At 49.0% G+C, this 14,326-nt stretch overlaps 1 protein-coding gene across 1 annotated transcript; it reads right to left on the bottom strand.

Annotated features, from left to right (window-relative positions):
• Window positions 1-3,359: 3,359 nt before the first annotated feature.
• NAT8 (N-acetyltransferase 8 (putative)) lies at window positions 3,360-5,044 on the bottom strand. The gene is made up of 2 exons (XM_005575588.4): window positions 4,993-5,044; window positions 3,360-4,382 (listed from the first exon to the last, which is right to left on the bottom strand). Exon 2 carries the CDS (start codon window positions 4,305-4,307, stop codon window positions 3,627-3,629), a length of 681 nt encoding a protein of 226 aa, XP_005575645.2. The 5' UTR covers window positions 4,308-4,382; window positions 4,993-5,044; the 3' UTR covers window positions 3,360-3,626.
• Between the last annotated feature and the right edge of the window lie 9,282 nt (window positions 5,045-14,326).

Genomic DNA, 14,326 nt, shown 5'->3' with positions numbered 1-14,326 from the left:
TGAACTCCATACTGAGACTAAAACGACTTGTGAATGCCATACTGAGACCATTTACAATAGTGAGAGAGTGGCATCAATGCCTAAAGTTTTGGTCAATCTCTTTAAATTGAGAGTCTGACAAAAAGAGGGGAATTGATAAATGGAACTCAAATCTGGCCTGAGGAAGCCTTCATGTTCCCATACTTGAGTTCTTCAGGGTGAACCGTAACATAACTAGTAAGTGGGAAGACTGAAAACCTAACTTACGAGGATGCTTCTTTAGCAATAGCTGAGCCTCAGCCAATCCCACTGGCCACACTTCAGCCACTCACAGGCAACCGACTGCTCGAATCATGCTCAGATAAGGCAAACACCAAGCTGTGTTTGGAGCAAGCCCCCCAAAATCTGGCCATAAACTGGCCCCAAAACTGGCCATAAACAAAATCTCTGCAGCACTGTAACATGTTCATAATGGCCCTAACGCCCATGCTGGAAGGTTGTGGGTTTATGGGAATGAAGGCAAGGAACACCTGGCCCGCCCAGGGGAGAAAACTGCTTAAAGGCATTCTTAAGCCACAAACAATAGCATGAGCGATCTGTGCTTTCAGGACATGCTCCTGCTGCAGTTAACTAGCCCAACCTATTCCTTTAATTTGACCCATCCCTTCGTTTCCCATAAGGGATACTTTCAGTTAATTTAATATCTATAGAAACAATGCTAATGACTGGCTTGTTGTTAATAAATATGTGGGTAAATCTCTCTTTGGGGCTCTCAGCTCTGAAGGCTGTGAGACCCCTGATTTCCCACTTCACACCTCTACATTTCTGTATTTGTGTGTGTGTGCCCTTAATTCTTCTAGCGCCACTGGGTTAGAGTCTCCCTGACCGAGCTGGTCCCGGCAAAGCTGTAACCAATCTTACTGTTTCTGTACCTCACTTCCATTTTCTGTATGTCACTTTCCTTTTACTGTCCACAAATTTGCTTTGATAACACAGCATCCCTGGTGTCTGTCTGTATCTGCTGTGATTCTGAGGACTGCCCGATTTGCAAATCATTTATTTTTCTTGCTCAGTTAAACTCTGTTAAATTTAATTTGTCAGTGCATTTCTTTTAACAGAACTTATAATTAAAATGGGAAGAGGGTGTAAATATTTAGAAAACTTTCAGCCTGGCCATGTGGTAGACAAGTAGGAATCCAAGCAGCCTGCTGAGCAACTACTTGCTAGAGACATTACATGTCTGAAAGGGAGCCAGGTGCTAATATTCAAGACAGTGGGAAAAGGCCTCAGAGGCATTTCAGAAGGCCCCTTCTATCACAGGCCCACCTAAGAGGACTGAATAGTTTCAAAGACCAAGCCCAGGGCACCATTGCCCTACGTCATCTCAGGATGCTACTGCCCACATCCCAGCTTCTCCAGTTCCACCCCTGGCTCAAAGGGCACTAGGTACAGCTCAGACCACTGCTTTGGAGGGTACAAGACCTAAGCCTTGACAGATTCCATATGGTTTTCTTTTTTCTTTTTTTGAGACAGAGTCTTGCCCTGTCACCCAGACTGGAATGCAATGGTACGATCTCGGCTCACTGCAACCTCTGCCTCCAGGGTTCAAGTGATTCTCCTGCCTCAGTATCCCAAGTAGGTGGGATTGCAGGCATGTGCCACCATGCCCAGCTAATTTTGTATTTTTAGTAGAGATGGGGTTTCACAATGTTGGTCAGGCTGGTCTCAAACTCCTGACCTCAGGTGATCTACCTGCCCCAGCCTCCCAAAGTACTAGAATTACAGATGTGAGCCACCATGCCCAGCCTTCCATATGGTTTTAGGTCTGCAGGCTTGCAGAATGCAAGAGTGAAGGAGGCTTGGGAACTTCCACCTAGATTTCTGAGGACGTATCGAAAAGCCTAGGTGCCCAGGCAGAAGCCTGCCACAGGGCAGAGATCCCACAGAGAGCCTCTACTAGGGCAGAGCCATGGGAAAATATAGGGTTGGAACCCCCATACAAGGTCCCCATGGGGATATTGCCTAGTGGAGCTGTGGGAATGGGGCCAATGCCCTCCAGACACCAGAAAGGTAGAGTCACCATCATCTTGCAACCTCAGCATGGAAGACCCACAGGCATTCAATCCCAACCTGTGAGAGCAGCGATGTTGGCTGCACCCAGCAAAGCCATAGACACAGGGCTGCTCAAGGCCTTCAAAGCCCACTCCTCTCACCAGTATGGAGTTAAGGAAGATTATTTTGGAACTTTCGGATTTAATGTTTGCCCTGCTGGATTTCAGACTTGTGTGGGGCCTGTTGCCTTTTACTTTTGGCCAATTTTTCCCTTTTGGAATGAGAATGTCTACCCAATACCTGTAACACAATTGTATCTTGGAAGTACGTAACTTGTTTTTGATATAACAACCTCATAGGTGGAAGGAATTTGCCTTGAGGCTTAGATGAAATTGTGGATTCTGGACTTTTAAGATGATGCTGGAACAAGGTGAGACTTTGGAGAACTATTAGGAAGGGATGGTTGCATTCTGCAATGTGAGATGACATGAGATTTGGGGGTAAGGGGCGCACTGATATAGTTCAGATGTTTGTTCTCTCCAAATCATATGTTGAAATATGACCCCCAAAGTTAGAGGTGGGGCCTAGTGGGAGGTGTTTTGGTCATAGGGGTGGATTCCTCATGAATGGCTTGGTGCTCTGTCCATGGTAATGAATGAGTTCTGGCTCTATTAGTTCACATGTAAGCTGGCTGCTTGAAAGCACCTGGCATCTCTCTTGCTTGCTTTCTCGCCGTGTGACACACCTGCTCCCCCTTCAGCTTCCACCATGAGTATAAGATTCCTGAGGCCCTCACCAGAAGCAGATGCCTGCACTATGCTTTTTGTACAGCCTGCAAAACCATGAACCAAATAAACCTGTTTTCCTTGTAAGTTACCCAGTCTCAGGGATTCTGTTATGATCCCCTGGAAGAGTTATACTATTTCCAGGTCTAGCCCATGGTAAATCCCACACTCCCCTCGGAGGCCACCTTCTTCCCTCTGCAGAGACCCTGGGGTTAGAGTGGATTGATTGTGTCTCTGGCCCCAGTTCTTCTCCTGAGGCTGCATTCCACTTTTTTGCTATGTGACTTTGCAGCCCTTCTCACTACTGAGGCAGGTTCCTCTCTCGCCAAGTTTGGCGAAGATGCAACACATGCAGGGATTTGAAAACACATTTGTTTGTTTCTGCTTTTGTTTTTGCTTCTCTGCAATTTCCTTGAAACCATGCCTGAGCTAGCCTGTGGGAAAACGAAAAAGCATCATTGACCTAGTCTTTCAGCCAATCCCACTGCATTTGTACAGTGCAATCTGAGACCAGAGGAAATGCCCAGCCAAGCTCAGCCAAAATTGCTGACTCATGAGCTAAATATTTATTTCATTTTATGGTTGTTCTTAGCAGCATTATGCTGGCACTAGAAAAACGAAACAGATGGGACTCAAAAAGACTGAATGAAGCAGAAACCCAGAAGCTACCCCACAAGCAATCACCTGGGACTCAGATGGGGCTGGACAATAAGCTTTTTTGCATTGAAAGGTCGTTGCAGTGAAAGGTTGGGGATTGCTTGCTGTCACAGCTGAATGGATTCTATTCTGACCAATACACAAGGAAAGAGATCACAGACCCCCTGCCTGAGAAGGGAGGCGGTAGATGAAATGAATTGTAATATGAGCCACTAGCCTGGCCCACATGCAGGAGAAGGACTGGCCCGTCTTCTGGAAGCCCATGCTCTGGTAGAGGGACAAGGCAGTGAGTTGGATGTTGCTGGTGTCCAGGACAACTGCACTGCAGTCCTGGTCCCGGGCAAACTGGAGGACAGTCCTGATCAGGGCTTTTGCTATCCCCTGACAACGGTGCTCACTGTCCACAGAGAGATGAAACAGCTGCAACCGCTTCTCCTTCAAGGTGGGATCATCAACGGGCAGAGCTCCTACCATGCCCACCACCTTCTCTTCAGACTCAGCCACCCAGAAGCAGGAGTCAGGCTCACTCAGGTAGGATTTGGTGATGTCAGACATGTCTGTGCGCAATACTGTGTCTACATAGTCCATCCAGGGTTTTTTGGCAAGGAACCACAGGGCAGGGAGGAGGCTGAGGCTGAACATGAGGGCCAGAAGCCAGGAGCCAGAGACCAGGAGTAGGGCGAGGGGTCCCCCAAGTAAGAGTATGAGGGTTCGAGGCAGCTTCAGCAATTGCCTGAAGGTGGCTGGGATGTGCTCAGCCATCCCCTGGGAGAGCAAGCGCACGACCCACTTGCGGTCGCTCTCCTGGTATTTGCGGATGTGATAAGGAGCCATGGACAGACTTCTGTGTCTGAAATCTCTAAGTCCAGGAGACAGAGCGAGGCCTCCCTGCACGCCTTTGTGCCAGGCCTGGGGAAGAGAGAAAATCATGTGAGTGCCTGCATGTCTCCCAGCCCTGCAGGAACAAGGAGACCTGCTCAAGGGTGTGTTTTTCCACTTTTGCCCATGAGGAAGCAGGCCTCTGCCACTGAGAGAACGTAGGGTCAGAAAGACCTACACTGGAATCTGGTTCCATCCCTTTCTAACTGTGTGACCTTGGGCATGTCACTTAACCTCTCTGAGCCTCCATTTCTTCATCTATAGAACAGGGAAGAAGAAAACCTGCCTTCTAGAGTTGTTTTGAAGATTGAATAAAATACATTCTATAAAGCCCTGATAGATGAACTACCCACCGCTCTTCCATCTGTTTCCTTTTTCTGGCTCTCTCAGCTTCTTGGTGCATTGAGAGGGCACCTACCTCAGGCAGGCCACACGTCCAAAGCTTTGGTCCTTCTCCAGGGACCATACATCACAGAAATCCTGTGTCCAACACAAGTTTCAGGAAAGGCTCCCTCCAGCATTACTGTAAGTTCTTAAGTTGCTGAGGTGGCATAAGAGTCAAGCACAAAAAATAGCCCAGCCTCCAGATCCCAAGGAAGGTGCATGCTCAGAGCACTGTCCTTCCACCCAGTCCTCTCACCTGTCACCACAAGAGCCTTGAGTGTCCAAGCTTCAGCTCTCAGCCGCTCACTGGCATCCAGGAGATACTGTCCGGGGCTTGCCTACCCCTGCACAGCAGGCTGCCTGCCTCATTGGTTGGCTCCTGAATGTTTGGTAATCATAAACCCTAGGGTCAAAGAGCTGGACCGTAACACAGCAGGGAGCCCAGTGTGCATTCTCCTTTGTGGTCAAAGGGAATGACCTGGAAGGGGAGACTCAAGGTCTGGGATCGCCTGGGGTCCTTGCCCTTCTGGAAGGCCTGCCACCTCTCTTGGCTGTTCAGGCCCCGAGCATCTCTCTGCCACCTGGCACACTTGGTACTCTCTGAGATACACCCTGGTCCCTGTACACGTATACCGCGAGCCTGAGAACTGTGCCATTCACCCTGTACTCATTCACCACTGAGCAGAAGCCGAGTCCCCAGGCTTGGCAAGAAGGCCCACCCCAGCTAGGCTTCTCCCCACTGAGGTTTCCCTGGTCCACGAAGCATTGATAGTTGGCAGTTCCTTGCACTCACCTCACCAACTCCTGCCTCCACCCATTCATTGATTCAGTCAACAGTTGTGTGCGATGCACTTCCTGTGTCTGGGGGTCATTTCAGCCATGAGCAAGGTTGACATTCGGATGACAGACATGGCTGTGTGTGGCTGGTGTGTGTTCTGGCTGTTGGTCAGAGGCTGTGCCATACCCATTGTTAAATATTTTGCACTGCAGATGTTGGGGAGGCCCAAATTCATGCTCTTGTACCCGACGTAGAGCTGATGCCAAACACACACGTTGGGGCTTGGAGACAGAGAAAGTTTTATTCGATTTGGCCAAAGCAAGAAGGCAGGAGAGCAAGATCTCTCAAATTCACTTCAACAAAGAAGCAGCAGCAGAACGTTTTTATGCAGCTAGAGAGTGAGGAAGGGGGAGTTCAGGTGGATTGAGAGGAAAAGTCTGTGTTTCCTCAATCTCAGATAACACCTTGAGCAACCAGGCTTCTGGATGTCAGCAGCTGGTCACAGTGTCCTTCAAGGCATTCATTCCTTCTGCAAACTTTTCCTGACCCTGAAGGTATGTCTTCCTGCTGGGCAAAGAAACAGTACATAAGCAGTTTATCATTATATTGTGGGAACAAGGAATATTGGACCAAAAGCAAGTGGTTAACATATGCAAGCCAGCAAGGGCCTGATCAGAAGGCCCTAAAACATGCTGGGGTGCTGAAATCTCAAGGGGCCCGATTACAAGGATGAAATGTACACGAGATAGGCAAAAGCAAAACCTAACAGTAAAAGCCTGTTTCCACACCAAATTACATGCTATTGAAGGGAAAGCTCCCTTCCAAAGATTAGCTAACCTATTGATGATCAACCACGCTGGGCCCGTCATCTAGGTTAGGTAGTTTGGACTCTATTCCAAGAGCAATGGGAGGACATTGATATGCACGGAGGGGAGGAGGGGTGTGTGTGTGTGTGTGTGTGTGTGTGTGCGCGCGCGTGTGTGTGTGGTGTGTGCGTGCACATCATTCTGGCTGCAGGTGGACAACAGATCTGAAGAGGTAGGAATGGAAGCAGCTACCCCTTATGGCTCGTTCAGCATCCAGGCAGGAGCAGGTCCCCCAGTACAGGGATGTGGGTGCTCACTGTACAAGAGCAGCTGGCCCAGAGGGGCTGGTGGGAGCTAAAATCGGGCCTCCCTCTGATTGCCAAGCCATGAGCCATGGCACGAAGCTCAGACTGGCCAAAGGAAAAGGCAACCTTTTCTTATTTGCTCAAAGGCATTGCTTGCCTGCTAAACTCTGCATCCAGTGGGCTGCATGGCTTGAGGCTGTGGGTAGCTCTGGATTCATAAAGAAGCCACCTGGGCAGCAGATGCCCATGTGACAGCAGTGGCTTCACCAGAAGGAGGAAGTCAAGAATGTGAGACATGAGCCACAGGGAGGTGCATTTGGGGACAGAAATGGCAGGAGTTGGAATTATTCACACAGGGATCAGGATGAGGAAGGGCTCAGAGACAACAGCCAGGTTTCTGGTTGGGGCATTCAGGAAAACACTGGAGAGAGCCCAGACTTGGAAAAGTCAAGGCTTCCCCTAAAGCTGCTGCCCTGCAGCCTTCTTCAGCAGAAACTAGAAGCTGGGAGCCAGCAGCAGGAACTCGGGGCTAGTGGGTGGAGGCTGCTGAGATTCCAGGTCTTTGGCACCCAACACCACTTCCAAGGAAAAGTCTAAGGAGCATCAAGTCTGGGCAGTAAGTCCATGGCTCATCTTTTAGAGTATTCTCAGAACATTTCAGTGTCAAGCAAGAGTTGGCCTAGGAATCACAAGAGGTGAGCAGCTGCTCCAAAGCACCACTGAGTACTGCTAGTGTGAGTCTGACCAATATTCAGAGTCAGAAACCTGCCAGTCACATGGAGGGGGAGAGGTTTGTGCTCTGTCCCTGTGTGCTATCTCTCCCTCCATGCTTGCTGGTGGCTGTGGCTTCCTCAAAACACAACCACCTCAGTTGACATTCAGTCATCTCTTGCTCCCAGGATTTAGGAGAGTAACTTCTGTATTTGTGTAGCTTTCCTGATAGAAGCCTGGACTTTCCTTGTCAGACCTGAAAGAGTTATTTATTCATTCAACAAACAGTGGCCGAGGGTGTATGGTGTGCCAGACCTGGAATTGGCATGAAGGCACTAGATGTCAGAAGCCAGGCTGCTGCCCAGGAGGACACACCTGATGGGGCTCTGGGAACAGGATGATGGTGGAGACATCACGTCCAGAATAACTTTGTTAGGATGGTGAACTTGACAGTTAGGACTTTTATGTTGCACTTGTTGAAAAGCCACCTAAAATTGCCATAAGTAAGAGAGGTGATCTAATGGCCCATGAAACTGCCAACTCCAGGAAGACAGACAGGGTGACCTGACAGTAGGTTTGACATGTTGGTTTTTCTGCCATTCTGTGCGTGGCGTCAGCTTCCTCCCAAGACTGACACTACATAGGACATTAGGTGTTTGCCAGCCCAGTTGAAGCTGTCTGCTTCCTTGCTCACCACCAGCAGAAAGGTGGGGTCTATGCCCCGCATTCCAGGTGACAGCGAAGGTTTATGTGGGGACTCAGTCACACTTTCCGGAGACTGTACATTTCATAGCAGAATCCAGGTTATATGAAAGGAGTCCTGGCCCAAGGATACCCACACCCCATAGAGATGGAGAACCCCAGGGAGCACAGGGGCTGAGGGGCTGAGTGACAGGGAGCACTGCCCACAGAGGGGGCATCCTGTAATCAGGAAGGGTAGGAAACGGGTGCAGATCAGCAGCCAACAGAGGCCCACCCAGGTGAGCACAGGTGGAGTTGCTGGTGAGGTGAAGAGTATGCTGGTCGGGAGGGGAGGGCTGGGGACCAGTAGCCGGTTTGGGAAACCAAAGCTGGGCAAAGGGTGTGCCAAGGCCTGCAGTGGGGCCTGTTAACAAAAACATCAAACTGTTAAATGATCTGAAAGAGGTATTTTCTAAGCCAATATGCGTGACCATGGCCTGGGGATCTCAAGAGATCCTGAAAACGTGTGCTGGGGCAGTCGTTTTCTACATTTGAGGGGACAGGAATTGGAGTAACATCCTAAATCCATCCATGGAAGGTATATATTGACTCTGTCTAACACGGTGGGATATCATGAAACGGCGGGGGACATTATAGGTCACAGGTGGATTCGAAGATTTTCCAGTTGGCAATTGGTTGAGAGTTCAGCTTTGTCTAAAGACGTGAAGTTGGTACAAAGGAATGCTTCAGTTCAGAGAGAGGGTCTGCCTCTGCCATGTGATGCTGTCCCAGAGTCAGGTAGGAAAGTCAACCACAGCATCCTGGGTCAATTTAAAACCCATTGAAGGAGACTATGGTTTCTAGGGTGTGTGTTAATTCTTGCCTTGCAAGGCCTTAAGTCTTCATTTTCAATTCCTAAATAAAGGGATGAGTCCTGGAGCTTCTGGAAGCTGGCCTGGAGCTGAGCACTTGCCGCAGACAATGCCCAAAGTGCAAACCCAAAGGCGCGTGGATCTGGGCTGCATGTGAAAGCTTTCATGTTCAGGTCTTACTTTGCGACAGTGAGGGGTGACCGGGGAAGCCTACATGAGGGGTGGGGGCCGACCAGCAGCCCAGCCTGGGGAACTGCCTTAACCGCATCTCACCTCACTTCCTCAGGGTTCAGGTTTTCTTGAAGGGAACATGCAGATTTGTACAAAATACCAACAAGCTGAGATTTTAATTTTTTGAGCAATAAGGAAAAATAGAAATTTTCACTCCAAGCACCCCATGTTAAGCTCGGCCGAACTGGTGGCACATCTCAGGAGTCATGGGGCAACGCTCTCAGAAACAGTGTTAGGGCAAAAAGCAAAAGCAAAAAAAAAAAAAAAAAAAAAAAGACAGTGAAGAGGCTTAATTCTTCTTGTTAAGGGAAGAGGTGTCCTCTGTCACTTTTCTTAGAGCATTTTCTTTAGAAAACTTGTCATTTTAAATCCTTCCTCTGCCCCTTTGAGGGACATGCAAAGCTTTTTGACAGCTAAATAAGCCTTTTGCCAGTTTTGCAAGGTCTATGTCCCTGAAGGACCTGGGAGTCCAGTCTTTGAAACGTTATCATCAGAGCAGCCAGGGCCCTGTCTCCCAGTCTCCATGGGAGGGCGGGAACCTAACTTTTGCCCTATGTGATAAATCAACTTCTATCGTAAAGATAAGGGTTGTTTTTCCTTTATATGAAGTAAAATAGCAGATGCAGGTTGTTGAGTGAATTGAGGTTGAATCTCTGATGAACCTGGTGTGACCAAAAGTGCTGTGCAGTCCCCTGACCTGAGGACTAGGCATGGCTTCTCTTGAGAACGTGTGCAATGGTTTGGACCCCCTGGCTAGATTAGCGGTGAGATTTTTTTCTGTCTTTGCAGCGTCTTAGCGGATCATTGCCTGTGTTGCGCATCTCGCTCTGGGTTAATGCTTTTTCAAGGATAAAAGCGTTGTTCTTTCTCTTCTTCCTCTGCAGAGAGGCTTGCTGGGATGGGAGAAGATTTTATTTGTAATTCCATTTCTCCATGACCAGAGGATGGGCTCTGGGGGTCAGGCAGCTGGGAAGAAGTTTAGAACCCATGCCTAGGCCTTCCCCAAGGCTCATGCACTCAGTTCAGCAGTATCAGAAACACTACCTGGAAGACCCCATACTGTCTGGAAAGAGGAATTCATTTTCTTTCATTGCTGACACTCCTGGGTGAGTGTGTGTGGTGGTTACCCATACCCTAGTCCCACCCTGTGCCCCTCCTCCACCTCAGGGGGCCCCAGGAGGCCTGGCCCTCCTAGACCAGGGCACCCCCAAGGGAGACTGGGGGTTGGGGGTCCCACCAGGGTGCCAGGTGTTGGTCAAAGTGAATGTGAACTAGAAGGAAGGAGATGGAGCCCTCTCCTGGGAACCGGACAGGGACAGGGATGGGGTGGGGGTGCCAAAGAAGCCATGGCTCTGGACTGGGGCCGCCAACCTGCCCAGGCAGCTGGGGCTGACTCCTTGAAGTTGCATTTCTGACTCCCCCTCCCACATGCAGGCTCTTGGCCCACTGAGGCCTAGAGGCAATGGCAGGTTCACTGTGGGCAGGGTTGGGGGCATGGGGTGCCCTGGGGAGCTGGGGGTTCCTGTGGAGCAGTGGTATGGGTCCCACCCTGGCCACCCCATCTGCCCAGGCTCCACATGTGCCCCCTGCTCCCCCTGGAAAGACCCTTCTCTGTCCCGCTGGTGCACCCCTCCCCTCAACTGGGCCTCCACCAGGGAGAAGGGCCCGAGTTCTGCCGAGGCGTCCCTCTGAGTGACCACCCACACCTGAGCCATCAGTCAGGTCCCTGCAAGGGAGCTGCCCCTGAGCCTGTGCTCCCCCGCCCCTGGCTGGCTGCACCTGGGCTCCAGATACATGTCCCCCGGCCAGACCCCATTGCTCGGTTAGGCCCTTCTCGCCACCCCTCAGCTCTTCTCCCTAGGGAACAGTATCATCACCAACTTCTCATATCCTGTCACCGTCCACCAGGAGAGCAGGGGCGGAGGACCCCGCTCGTGCATAACTGGTCCCAGGCAGCCGACCTGGGGCTCCACGGCTCTTGCTGCCGCTGGAAGTCGGGCCAAGGCTGGTGGCACACACAGGTGTGTTCCTGCTGTCAGGGGAACACCAGACAAGGCTGTTTGGCCTTGGGCTGATCTTTAGCCCTGGACGACCCAGCCCCAGGTACTTTAGGCCAATCTGCTGATAAGGCCATAAGTGCCTGATAACCAATCAGCAGGGTACCCTCCCGGCAGCCTCAAGGGTGACTGGGTTTCTACCACACCCTAATGCCAGGTCTTCCTCTCAGCAAGTTCTACCCAGAATACCCTATTTCACAATGTACTTCACCACTAGCCCACCTGGCCATGCCCTATCCCCATAACTGGCTCTGAGTTTTCTTGTTACCTTCTAACCTGCTCTAAATGCTAAGGATATGCATCTGTTGTTGATTTCTATTTAATAGGCTCTGCAAGCAGGGATCTTTGACTCTTCGGTTCACTCATGTATGTTAAGTGCCCAGAACAAGCCTGGCAGGTAGTAGGTGCTCAGTAAGTACATGTTGAGTGAGTGAACAATAGACAAGCAGTTTGTGTATTCCCAGTAGGGCAGGAACAGGGAAGAGAAACATTTTATTGGGAAGCTAACAAAGCTTAGGCTTCAAAGTTCCTCTTTCCCCTGCACCAGCCCCTTACAAAAAACAAAAAAACCTTCTGTGGTTTTATAATTTTATATTTTGAAAACAGGCTCCAAAACGTATTTGCCTCAGGCTCCAGAAAACCTGGATCTTCCTTGAGGGTCGTGCTGCCTACTGGGTAAAATATAGATTTTAACGTCAAACAGAGCTGCGTTCAAATCCTAGCTCTGCCTCCTGCAAGTGTCTTAACCTCTCTGAACCCCCCTCTCCTAATTTGTACAAGAGGAGTAATATCCCCACATGTGTAAGACTCAACAGGGTGGGAAGGGCACGTTTGCAGTAATGACTGATTGTATCTAACCTGAATATTCATATATGCATTCCACAGTTTCTTTTGTATGTATCCATTATAACATAATTTTAAAAACTGATGACAAGATCTGGTTTTCAAAACCTTTCTTTATTCTTTGTGGAATAAAGTTCATGGTACAAATATCGACAGAGTCGAAGGCTTCTGTGATGGATCAAGTGAGATGGGGCCTGGGAAGTGACTGATATTGACCACAGGATGCAGCAACATGGGGATGACTGATGACCTTGACAGGAGCAGCATTGGTTCAGTGGTCCCCAAAGACCTCCGGACAGGGGAAGGTTTCACAGGAGAGGAACTGGAGCTGAGTGCAGAGGACACTGTGGAGCAGTTTTTCCACAGAGTGAAACAAGGAGATGCCTGGCAGCTGCGGAGGAAGGTGCAGTCAAAAAGGTTTGTTACAGAACTACTGTCTGACTCAGCAATCCCATTACTAGTATACATCCAGAGAAATATAAATCGTCCTACCATAGAGATGCATGTGAATGTTCACTGCAGCAGTATTCACAATAGCAAAGATGTGCAATCAACCTAGAGGCCCATTAATGACAGAGTGGATAAAGAAAATGTGGTACATATACACCATGGAATACTATGCAGCCATTAAAAAGAACAAGATCATGTGTTTGCAGGAACATAGATGGAGCTGGAGGCCCGTATCTTTACCAAACTAACACAGGAACAGAAACAAGACTGGGCGCGGTGGCTCACGCCTGTAATCCCAGCACTTTGGGAGGCCGAAGCGGGCGGATCACCTGAGGTCGGGAGTTCGTGACCAGCCTGACCAACATGGAGAAACCCTGACTCTACTAAAAATACAAAAAAAATTAGCCAGACTTGGTGGCGCATGCCTGTAATCCCAGCTACTTATGAAGCTGAGGCAGGAGAATCACTTGAACCCAGGAGGCGGAAGTTGTGGTGAGCTGAGATCATGCCATTGCACTCCAGCCTGGGCAACAAAAGTGAAACTCTGTCTCAAAAAGAAAAAAAAAAAAAAAAATCAAACACCACGTGTTCTCACTCATAAGTGGGAGCTAAATGATGAAAACTTATGAATACAAAGAAGGAAACAACAGACACTTGGAAACAACAGCCTTCTTCAGGGTGGAGAGTGGTAGGAAGGAGAGGAGCAGAAAAAATAATTATTGGGTACTAGGTTTAGGAAATGGGTGATGAAATAATCTGTACCATAAATCCCCATGACATGAATTTACCTATATAACAAACCTGCACCTGTACCCCTGAACCTAAAATAAGAGTTAAAAAAAGGTTTTGCTTTCTGGTATGTAGGTGAAATAATTGTTTGCTGAAGAGATCCAGAGGCAAGCCAAACAGTGATGGTATAGGGGTGGGGGTACATTTGGGACAGTGCTCTTGATTGGTTGGGAGGGGCTGGCCTATAAGAGACAGTCATGCAAAAGCGGCAGGCAGGAATGTGAACAGGGACTGACAATGTGTTATGTGCTGCCATTGCCTCTTCTGTTGTGTTTTGGTTTTTAACAATGAACTTGGAAGGCATATTATCAACTAAGAGTGAGGGTCAGGAAACAGGCGTTGTATCTTCGAGGGGGAGAGAAAGGATAAGCAGTTGTCCAGCAGTTGCCTCTTCTGTTCAGTAAGGACAGAATCTGACAGGGTGGAGCTGGAGGAGAAGAAGAGAGCCAATGAGGAGCCAGTTCTGTGATGAAACTTAGGCTTCCCAGGCTCAGTATCACCATGCAGCATCTGAACTCCATCCTTATCTATAACCCAGCCTTCTTCTATGCCCGGTACAAAGCACCCCTTACACTCAGACACGCACAGGAAGGCACTTGCTAATTGGAGGGAAGACTCACTCACTCTGTCCCTGGGCTCCACTCCAAAGGTGGCCGGTGCAGCTCTCTCACCTCCAATATCTGACCTTTTATGTGTGGCTTCTTTCAGTTAATGTTTTCAAAATTCATTCATGTTGCATCATGCATCAGTACTTCATTCCTCTTTAGGGCTCAATAATATTCCGTGTATGTTTATACTGCACTTTCTTTATCCATTCATTCGTTGATGGACATTAGGGTTGTTTCTACTTTTTGGTTATTGTGAATGGTGCTGCTGTGAACATTCACGTACGAGCAGTTGTTTGAATACCTATGATCAATTCTTTCGATGTATACCTGAGAGCAAAATTGCTGGTTCATATTTTAATCCTGTGTAACATTTTGAGGAAATGACAAACTGTTTTCCAAACTGTCAGCCGTAGTTTACTTTCCCACCAGCAGTCAGTCTAATTTTACTCCACTGCCTGC

This window comes from Macaca fascicularis, chromosome 13 (genome assembly GCF_037993035.2).
Source record: "Macaca fascicularis isolate 582-1 chromosome 13, T2T-MFA8v1.1".
NCBI lineage: Eukaryota > Metazoa > Chordata > Mammalia > Primates > Cercopithecidae > Macaca > Macaca fascicularis.
The sequence above is the reverse complement of the archived record's forward strand: the minus strand, read 5'-3'. Positions and strand labels throughout refer to the sequence as shown.

What these genes read in the sequence shown, in the direction of transcription:
- NAT8 (XM_005575588.4), bottom strand. Translation starts at nt 4,307, where the DNA reads ATGGCTCCTTATCACATCCGCAAATACCAGGAGAGCGACCGCAAGTGG.